Source organism: Dendrobium catenatum, unplaced genomic scaffold (genome assembly GCF_001605985.2).
Source record: "Dendrobium catenatum unplaced genomic scaffold, ASM160598v2 fragScaff_scaffold_1632, whole genome shotgun sequence".
Lineage (NCBI taxonomy): Eukaryota > Viridiplantae > Streptophyta > Magnoliopsida > Asparagales > Orchidaceae > Dendrobium > Dendrobium catenatum.
This window is the reverse complement of record NW_021320094.1, coordinates 955,977-967,376: the sequence shown is the minus strand read 5'-3', so window position 1 is coordinate 967,376 and position 11,400 is coordinate 955,977. Positions and strand designations below refer to the sequence as shown.

The 11,400-nt window shown below is 34.3% G+C and overlaps 1 protein-coding gene across 1 annotated transcript; it reads right to left on the bottom strand.

The window, feature by feature from the left end:
* Positions 1 to 6,926: 6,926 nt before the first annotated feature.
* Positions 6,927 to 10,092, bottom strand: LOC110099026 (BTB/POZ domain-containing protein At1g55760-like). The gene is made up of 4 exons (XM_020826037.2): positions 9,608 to 10,092; positions 8,986 to 9,134; positions 8,683 to 8,801; positions 6,927 to 7,594 (listed from the first exon to the last, which is right to left on the bottom strand). Exons 1-4 carry the CDS (start codon positions 9,760 to 9,762, stop codon positions 6,992 to 6,994), a joined length of 1,026 nt encoding a protein of 341 aa, XP_020681696.1. The 5' UTR covers positions 9,763 to 10,092; the 3' UTR covers positions 6,927 to 6,991.
* Between the last annotated feature and the right edge of the window lie 1,308 nt (positions 10,093 to 11,400).

Sequence of the window (11,400 nt, the reverse complement as noted above, 5' to 3'; positions counted from 1 at the left end):
CTTTTCTTTTCTTTTATTCTTCTTTTTTTCTTCGCTTCCCCTTCCCCTATGTTCTCCTCCACTTATTGTAAGTAATTGAACTTATCCCTTTCTTCTCATTTCACGTGGAAGATGGTATCATCTTGAAATTAGGATTTGACATTAATGTAGTGAGAAGAGTTGTGAGTATCATTGCAGATATGTCAACTTCGGGAGTGTAGAATGATAGATAATGTTGTTGATGTTGATAATGATAATTGATCAATCAATAGTTGTGGCTACGACTTATGAGCATGGATGAGTATTTTGAAGTATTTAGAGTTAGTTAGGGGTGTAAATAAGTTCAGTCAACCTCGAGTTGCGGCTAAATCGAGTTTGGCTTATCAACTCAAAGGCAAGCTTGGGTCGAGCTCATATGGTGAGCTCAAGCTCAGCTTGCCAAAGTTATAGCACGATCAAGCCCGACTCATGAGCTTAGCTCACCAGAAAAGAAAGTCAGAATGCTAAATCGTGAGCTTAGCTCGCCACATAAGATAGGACGGTAAGACACAAATGTCACAACCCGACCCGATCCGGGACGGATCCCGTATATTTTTCTTTCTTTTCCTCAAAACAATCATCTACAAATACGGTACATGGCTAACAGAAGAAATACAGAAGAAAAGCCATGATCGTACAAAAATCAAAAGTACAAAAGTACTTATCACAGATCGGACTCTGAACTCTAGTCCTGGACTTCCTTCCCTTTCCCAGAACCTGAAAACCACCAGAAAACGAGAGTGAGCTCAACAGCTCAGCAAAGCAACAAACCTCCAATCAAAACTTCCAGAATCCAAAACCAAACACATCATACCCAAATCCAAATCAGAAATCAAAACAGAATCAGACAGATATCAGAATCTTCGTACATAAATCATAATTGGATAGTTCATAACAAAACAGATCAAATCAGAACAGATACGGACATATCAAATCAAAATCAGATCGGAACTAAAACAGACATATATCAAATCAGAAACAGATCAGAACGGAACAGATCAGAACAAACAGATATCAGATATATAATTAATAGCTAAATTCCCTGACACTGACTGAATCTCATAGGATCCAGGCCCCTTATGTCTCCCTTTGTGCTCACGGCATCAGAACAGATGTGCTTATCGCATCAGAATACATATATAGTGGTTATAGCACCTAAACAGATTTCCTCGGATCCGGAACAGAACATAATTCAGATTGAGCTCATTTCAGATTTCTCAGACACTAACTGAATCTCATAGGATCCACGCCCCTTATAACTCATTTTGTATAGCATATACAAATAGCATATCAATTCAGAGAAATCCAGACAAAAATCGGGCAGCACAACGGCACTATACGGAATTTACACAATTTTTCCTGAAAATTACAATTTACCAAATTCGTACAGAATGTAGATAATAACATTTCAGAACATTTATTCTACTGCACAGACGATTTTCAATTACACAGAAAAATCCAGTCGACTAAAAACTCCGTCGAATCAAAAATACCCGGACAAAAATCTTCAAAATATAGTCAAAACGTGCACACCCGGCACGACAACAATAAACAAAAAGTTACGCGGTAAAAACTGAACCAATCAAAAGATACGGACGAAAATCGCTAACGGAAACAAAATCCAGACAGAAAATACCGCCAAACACGACGGTTCTGAAAATTGAGAAAGGCGGAATGTGCCTTACCTTGCGTACAGCAATTTCCTGAACAGTCTCTTCGGACGAAAACAGCTCCGCGTCGCCCGAAAATCCACTTTTCCAAGATTTCTCTCGACTTTCTCTCTCCTCAAGATATTTTTATTTTAATTTCTGATTTTCTCTCTCTTCAAAACGACTGATTTCAGCTTTATAATACTCAGATCGGCCCGGCCGATCGCCAGATCGTCCCAGGACGATCAGACCAAATTTGATCGTCCTGGACGGTTCCCAGGACTATTCTCCGGCCGATATTTTGAACAGTGCACATCGGTCTGGCCGATGCCTCAATCGGCCTGGACGATGCCTACAGAAAACACCTGGAGCAAATCTGGGCAAAGTCTGGAGCAAATTCTCAACTGATCGTCCCAGGACGATCCCAGATCGTCCTTGACGATCCTGGAGCAGATTTTGATATTACAACAAACTCTCTAGAATAATATAGTTTAGCCCCTCAATTTTTGTAGTCACGCAACATGTTTATGCTTTTGTCCAAGTGGAGTTGCAATAAGCTCAAATTCAGGAGTTGGTAGAAGCAGTGTAAGAAATGTATTTAAAATATCAAAAAAAAAAAAAAAAAGATAGGACTGGAGGAAGTTCCATCCAATTAATTTTGTCTTTTTTCTTTCTTAAAATCTAGCAGCATAACGAAAAATATGTAACTGGACTAGAAAATCTACAATAGGAAAAGTAGAGGAGACTGATAGGATATTTTTAAATTATAGCGAAAATGAGAAAATTAATGCTTATTATTTATTCGAGTCAACTCGTGAGCTAAATGAGGCAAGTATTATCGAGCTTGAATTCAAGCTCATATAATTTATGAGCTATAATATGAGTTTGTTTGAGCTCATGGATTAATAAACACAACATGTGAGCTTATTACTGAGTTGGATTCGAGCTGGCTCAACTCACTTACACCCCTACATGTAGTTGTAAGGATATTGACAAATGGAACCAATATTGCGTCTATCAATGATATATATGAAAGTGTTGATAGAGGCATAAACACGTGCATCAAATCTTTACTATTCATGCGAATCCACATGTAGTCGATTCTAAAGCGTTAATACTTGATTCCAAACCTATAAATTGGATATCAGGGAAAGGGAATGGCGGAGGACCGTTCGATATTAATATCACTAATTAATAATATCCAAATCTTCACACGCTAGAAATGTTTTTTCTTACTTTTTCTCTCAAGTTCTTCTCACATTGAATATATGTTTGTAGGATTCTAATATAACTCATGAACAATTTTGGTTATAACATTCACAACATGCTATGAAATAAAGTGTGTAGTAAAATGCCATAATATTGGGATTTGTGTTGTGGCCCTTGTGGGTGCATCAAAACGACACATAGAAGCATTATCAACATGATTATATGCTTTGATCGAGCTAGGTTTGAGATGATGTTGGAGGTCTTGGGTCAGGAAGAATAGTAATTGATATCATTCAGAGAAGATTGTGAGCACTTCGGAAAGTCGTATACTTAACAACATTGTAGTAATCATTAATAGGCCACACCATTAATAGCTTGCATACAACATATATTACCAAAGCAATGTATGCCAACATTTTTGCTTGGTTTACTTTATGATCTTGGAACAAATAGAGGCGTTAGTTGCTATGGACATGGGTGAGATAAAATCCTTTCTTTTCATCTAATGGTTATTTATAACCATTGAAGAAGTCATTCAGGTGATGAGAAGGTTGTCGGACATGGCTAGGATAGCTTAGGAGGTTGGAGATCATAGAGAACATTACAATGATGTTAAGGTGGACAGGATTTCAGGGTGGCTAAGTTATCATAAAGGGCCAAGGCTAAGATATGTATAGGATATCATGTATGGGCAATAGAAGGGAGGAAGGCATTTTTCATAATTTTTTATTTCATAGTATTTGGGGTTTAGAGATAGAGATCTTTAGATGGAACTAGTTAGTAAATCAGTGATTTTTTTCCTAATTTTTGAACATTTGTGTAATCTTTAAATATTTGACATATGTTGGTATAAGTCGGAGTTTCGGGACCATTAAGTGTCCGTTTCACAAATTGATTTCACTATAATTTTTTAAACATATTGGACTACTTTATGAATATTTTTATATATTTTTTGGAGCTCTAAATTTAAAAATACAGGAAGTTTTATATGAATTTTATGTTAAAAAATTTTAAATAAGTTTTAAAATTACATTTATATCATTTATATTATTTTATTCAAAATATCTTAATCCATTAACCTGTATCTATTAAAAGCTCTTTTCCTTAATCCATTCGGCCAACGAAAAGCATTTAGAGAAATTAAGGAGCTGTTTGGTTGTATGTAAAGTGAATACATGAAAAGTGATTTTTCTATTTGGTTATATGCATGCAAAGTAAATTAAAATCTCACCGGAGTTCTGCTGCGTTCTCGACCCCACGACCCTACTCGGATGGGACTGGTTCGAATTCGAGGCTTCAAGGGCCAAAAAGATGAACGAACCGCAAGCTTCTTCGAATCTCAACGGGCGCTTCTCACTGATGTCAGCTTCAGCTTCTAACTCGGAATAAACGAAGAGGAGGAAGAGATTCGTGCCCGATCAAGATAAACTATTGATGATATATCAATAATATAAGAGATGATAATTTGGTGAATAATATCTCAATATAGTACTATAATACTAACCCAAGTAGGAAAATTTTGGAGAGATCATTTATTAATTTTGAGAAATTTTATTATATCATTCATTAACTTCAAGAGATATTGTGATATTTTTATTGGCTTTAAGAGAGATTATTTTTTTATTTGGGACCTTTGCGGGTTGCACAGCAAGAGAACCTTTCCTACGCACTTCCATAACAAAGAAAATAAGAGAATAGCAACTTCAATGTCTTCTCCATGTTTAAGCATATTAAGCCATTGCTAGAAAAAGAAGTGGCTGCCCCTTGAAGCAAGATTGAGAAAATGTTGCACATACTCATTAGAATAAAAGAGTTTTACCTATTGTATTGAGACTTCATTTGAGACAAATTTTTTATTGCTTAATGAAGTAGGTTTTTTTAACATAAAAATTTTTTGAATAAAAGAATTTGTACTAAAAAGCTGCTTTAGGAAAAAAAAATTGTCTCAAACTAAGGCTTATTGTCTCAAACTAAGGCTTGATTTGGGGAAAAATTATTAGGTGCGGAGTGTGCACCGTTTGCACAAGCACTGGGTACCTAGCGGTACCCAACGGTACCCAGTGGTACCGAGTGCCGGTACCTAGCTGGGTATAGTGCTTGTGCGGACGGTTCTCCCCGTCCGCACTCAGCACCTAATAATCTCTCTGATTTGGGACGTCTTTCTTACTGCTTCTTAAAGTAATTTTTTAATTAAAAAAATTGTACTAAAAAACTGCTTTAATAAATAGTAGGAGAGTCATTCCAAACGAAGCCTAAGTCTAAGTAGATCGGTTTGTTGGTTGGGAGCTCTGGCTACCAATTTAAAAACTGTTCTAATTACGCAACTCACATGGGTTTGTTGGTTGGGAGCTCTGGCTACCAATTAAAAGGTCTTTGGTTCGAGTCTTGAGTATATGTTGTGTGTGTGAGTTTGCCTTAATTGGCCTAAATGTTCTAATTTGCTATTTAGATTAGTTTCATTCCTCACACATTTACTTCTTATTTAGTATAATTGAATGTCAAGGGATAATTTGTATTACATATTCTGTCTTTTTTTTCTTTTCTTTTTAATCGGGCTCATCTCTAGAGTCCATAAAATCATTTTAACTATTACATATTCTGTCATTGTTAACATACTTAATAGAATTGAACAATATACTAATCTCCCCTTAAATATAATAATTATCTAGTAAAAATAAATTGCATGAAAAATAAAAAGTAATTTAAAATTAATCTAAAGTTATTTATACATTTATTAAACAACTCACTTGAATTGAAAGGTAGCCCCACAACTAAAATGCAAAGAAAATTAACTACATCAACATTGTTGCTTCGTTTGGGAGAACTTTTTTATTGTCTTCTAAAATAATTTTTAACTCAAAAAAATCTATTTAAAAAAATTTTGTATAAAAAAAATGCTTTATAAAACAGTAAGAAAATCATCCCAAATAAAGCCGACATCATGTTGGTTAAAACCCTGAAATTGTCTCAACTTTCACTTCAGGCTAATAAAAATGTATTTCATTTCATTTATTTAATTGAACATCAATGCAAACATTATTTCTATTATCATTTAGAGAAAAAAATTGTAACTTTGGGGCTGTTTTATTTGCTTAAAAAAGAATGCAGACTAAGAGAAAATACAATATAAAATAATATATTTTATTTAAAATATTTAAAAGTTATTTGAATGAGAGTAAAAAGAATGCATGATATTTTTTTTTATTTGACATGAAGTAAAATAAATGCAATGTAAAATACAAAGATGACAGTAATTCATAGTAAATAGTGGTGGTGGCGGCGGGCCGCCAATGATGGGAGTGACCAACCACGGTGATCAACAACAACAATGTTGGTAGCTAAATGTGGGCGGTTGCGGAGGTTAGTAGAGAACAGGCAACAAAGGCCAGCGGTAGTGGCAACAATGTAGATTAGTAGTAGTGAAACAAATTTTCGCTCAAAGTTTAAGCGTGTTTATTTTTTCTAAAAAATGAACTAAAATACTTTAGGCTATATTTAGAATAGTTTACACTATATTACTTTTCATCCAATCAAAGAATAATATTCTAAAAAACCCAACAATCCACTTTACTTCAAACCAAATTTAGGCTTCATTTGTGAGATCTTTCTTACTGTTTCTTAAAACAAGCTTTTTAATAGAAAAAACTAACTTTTGTACTAGAAAGCTGTTTTAAGAAACAATAAGAAAGTCATTCCAAACGAAGCCTTGGGACAACTTTATTATGGCTTCTCAAAATTGTTTTTTAGCATAAAATTTAATTTTTTTTACTAAAAACGGCTTTAAGAAACAATAACAAAGCCATACCAAACAAAACATTAATAAATTTTGTCAGTTGCCAAATCTATACAAACAGAAGTAATTCAATGAACCTTATTTCAAAAAAAAAAACATCAGTAAATTGAGAATACAATGATTATTAATTCAGAAACGTATTTATTATTAAATATTGTTTTCAGTACATTCATTTCAGAATTCTCCATCTAAAATAAATCCTATAAACTATCAGTTCATGACCAGGCTCCAAGCTAACCAACTAAAAGTCAGTAAAAAAAAGTTACCTCAGCACCACTAAAGTTCAGCAACCAGTTAGAAGTCATTCACACGGAAGATCCTACTAAAAGCCCTTCCACGCAGCTAGAATTTCTTGAAAGATCTCAATTATAAGCTCTCTATCTGATCCCTGAAGAAACTCATTCAACTCATCACGAATTTCATAAATCTTCCCAAAGTTCACCAGATATTTCAAACAACCAGTCTTCAGACTTTGAAGCCTATGGAGATGTGCTATATGGAGTCTCTCAAGAACATTCTTGGCATCAATATCTTCTAAAAGGCTCTCATGGCAAACCTCCTTCAGGTCTGCAATGTCATACTTATCTGAAGCCGTAAGGAGTGCAAGCCGATGAGTTTGAAACTCGTCTGCATTGAAGTTTCCATATATGTAGTTAAGCAAGACCTGAAATGCCTCAATGGACATATCGGAAATATTCACTACAGAAAGCTCTTTCTCCTTGAGGCTGTGAGAGAACATGCTCTGGAAGACAGGGGACCTTGTGGCAAGAACAGCTCGGTGGGCAGCAATGGAGCCATTGCAGGTGTTTATGGTGATATCGGTGTGAATGCCCTCGGTTAGCATTCGGCGAAGGGAATTGAGAGCAATAGGAAGGGAATTCTTTTCGATGTGATAACAAGACCAGATGGATGAAGGATCCCCACCCTGCGTTTCATAGCCAGAGTTCAGTAAATATATAAGTATCAGAAAGGAGGATGAGTTAGAATTACAAGCAAGTAGTTGGACACAATTTGGAGTGTTATTTGAGAAAAAAAATCATATGTAACAATGTTTTTATACAGAAAATGGACCTTATAGCTCTTTTCAAATGTTATAATTATAACATGTCAGGCTTAACAATACCAAATGACTGACATTTTTGGCTTTAAAATTGGCTCGTAAATCAAAGGAAGTTTAAAAACTAGCTTAGTTTTTTACTCGGATAGAGCTTTTGAATAAAAAACAACAAGCATGCTAACCAATAATACTTGGTGTGGGATGGGATTAAATGAAAGGCTCGTTTGGGACGGCTTTCTTAATACTTCTTAAAGCAGTTTTCTAGCATAAAATTTTTAAATTTGTATACTAAAAACCTGCTTTAAGAAACATTAAGAAAGTCATCCCAAACGAAGCCTAAGCCCAAGCCTAGATCGAGTCGAGAGAGAACATGATCTGATGAATATGTCTATGCATATATGCATTCATGCACATATATGTATATTTATGTTTATGATTGAAATCGAATCAACGTTTGGCTCTAAAATAAAAGAGTCATTGATGGCTCGAATTGAAAACAAACTTTGCTACTCAATAGCAAATTTGACTTGGCTTTCTTACTTCTTCTTGAAGCAGCTTTCTATTATAAAAATTTTAATTTTTAAATTAAAAAGTTATTTTAAAAAACAGTAAAAAAATCATCCCAAACAAAGCCTATGAATTTTAAGCACGGCCTTTCACTTGATTTCCATCTGAGATATTGAAAATTAGTTCAAATTTCATTTATACCATTTCTATCAAAATATATAACAAAAAAATCTTATTTGGGTCTTCAAAGAAGGCATATTTAAAATGTGTCTGTCCAAAGGTTCTAAAAAAGGGAGTTAAACGAATTGTGCTTTCTTTTTTGGCAAGGTTTGCAGGTTACATTGCAACAGTTCTATCAAAAAGAATAAAAAAAAAGAGGCACGTCATATTTTATTATGTTTTCTTCAGAAAAAATAGACTGATCCATTCCAGAGGAAATAATTACTTACAGATTGAGGCACTGTCTTAAGATCAAGGAACTCCACATCAATTATAAATTTTCCAGTAAAAAATATATCAATTGCCCAAACAAAATCATCACTATTCTTCAGTTGTTTGTCGCATACTCCTGCATGAAAATAGTTTAAATGCCGCTCAGCTTGAATGGTTTCTTTGTTTTTATCATGAAAATTTATAAGTTCTTATTATCCACTATCAAATCAATAAGATTCAAATAGATGATGTAATGCAAAGTAATAATGAAAAAGTAAAAGAAGGTAAAACAAACATTTTGAAAATGGAGAAAAGAGAACCTGGATGAACAACGCTTTTGAGATTAGGAGCAGAGCAGGAGACAAGTTTGATGATGAAGGAGGCAATTGGGGGATGCTCTTTCGTCATAGTTGATGGTTCGGGATATAGTTTCACAACAAGTTGTTTGTTCCTTTCCACAGTTAAGTACCTATTCGTTTAAAAATAGTAAAAACAAAGCTGATTGACTCAACCATAAAGAGAGAAAAACATGCTAAGTGATTTAAGGATGATTAAAAATGCAGCAATTCCAGAAGTTCTTCCCACTGTTTTGAGGATGAAAAATCAGCAAAAAAAATACGGTTTTTTTTTCAACAAGACCATTGTTTAATGGGAAACATATTCCAGAACCAGAGAACTTTGACAGTCAGCACTGAGTTCCACTGTATGAGAAATACCTTAAATCATCTAAACTATCGCAAAAACAAGCAATTTTAAAAAAAAAAAAAAAAAAAATCTTAAGCATTCATCGCCAGAAAAAAGAAACCACACGAAGATATATCCATCCAAAAAAGAAAATAAAAATAGAAGAAATGATCTGTAATAAGAAATAATTTCATTTCATCTAAGAAATAAAGCCCTAAATCAGATCGAAACTAAGTAAGGGTTAGTGAGAACGAGAACCAATTCCAAAGGCCGATCTTGAAGGGATCGGACTTGCGGAAGGAGAAATTCGAGAGAGTTTCGATCCGCCATTGGGCCAGCCGGGGCGTAGTTTCGACTCTGAACACAGACTCGCTCATCCCTGATGATGATGCAGCCGCTGCAATGGCAGCCATCACTTAATTAATGCCGTACGAATTCCACAGAAGCTCTCCGCTCATATCCCTCCTCTCTTCCTCCTAACAAAAAATCATCGTCGATAAGGAAACAGGAGCAATCAAAATCCACAGATTTGCTCTCACTTTCCAAGTCCCCAGAGTATTGCGATAGAGGTTTCCTGTTCTTCCGTTAGAAGTCCGGCACGCGACCTGTTGGGAATTTCTACAATGCCAATAACCAAGAGATTGCTCCAAAAAAGGGATTTTTTTTATATCGCGGAAACTGAGAGGGAGAGAAAGTGCCAAGCTTGGCGTCGACTCCACTCCATGTGAGTTGCAGACAAGAAAGGAAAGATGAAAACGAGGTTGATAACTCAATCAACGCCGTCCATCAGAGGCTTAACGGCGCCGTTGGACTGAAACAATTACCTATCATTAATGGAGTATTTGGAAATAAATATAGGATTAATAATTTACTATGTAAGCCAAAGTTTAAAATTTTGGTTAGGGCTGCAAACGAACCGAGCCGAGCCGAGTATGTGAGTGTTCATGTTTGTGTTTGTTTAACATTAGCTTGTTCATGTTTGGTTCGTGTTTGATTCGAGCTTTATTATTTGTGTTCATGTTTGGTTCATTTAATTTAAGGGTGTTCATGTTTGGTTCATGTTTGGTTCATGTTCGTTTGTTTAGTGCTTATCGAGCTTTAAACGAGCTATGTTCGTGAACATATCTCGCAAACAATCTATTGAACAAGCAAACATTAAATTTGTTCATGAACATTCTAAACAAACAATCTAACAAACATGGACAAATATGAAATATTTCTTGTTCATGAAATGAAATTTCTAAAATAAAAGCAGTTGTATATTTAAAATGAAAATATGATTAATTTATATGAACATATGTTATAATATTTTATTACTTTAAAATTTATTAATAAAAAATAATTATATTATATTATGGTATAATTAAAGTTTTTATATTTAATCGAACTCGAATCGAGCTTTTTATCGAGCTTGTTCATGAACATCAACTGATGTTGTTCGCGAACACATACGAGCTGAACACATTAGTGTTCAAGCTTGTTTATTTAAGAATCGAGTATTTAAAATATTGTTCAAGTTTGTTTGTTAGTTAATTAAACGATCACGAACGAGCTTTAATCGAACCGAACAACGAGTAGTTCGTCGAACGTTTGGTTCGCTTGCAGCCCTAAAAGCAGCTGTAGCTCTTCTCTAAGAACTGCTACACTAAAGCTGATGAAGTTGTTAAATCATCATTTGGTTGGCTCTAATAATCCGTAAATAATAATTTCAAACTTCACAAATATTTTCAAAACTCCCACAAAAATAATTAAATCACATAATTCACATTCAAAATAAGAGAAAAATCATTACTTTTCAAAGCATATTTTCTACATACAAGCAATCAAATTAGTTCTTAAGAAGATGCTAAAACCACTAAAATTTGCTAAAACCACTAGAATTCATCACGTCATTAAAAAAATAGGTGCTGATCAATTTAAATTCAATGGGAAAGATGAATATAATAATCAATAGGTATGTCTGTGAGCTCTCAAAAGCTGTAAGAAAATTTTTCGTGGTCCTAAATTAGTTGAAAAATTTTTCAAGTTGACATATATTTAAAAAAAAAAAA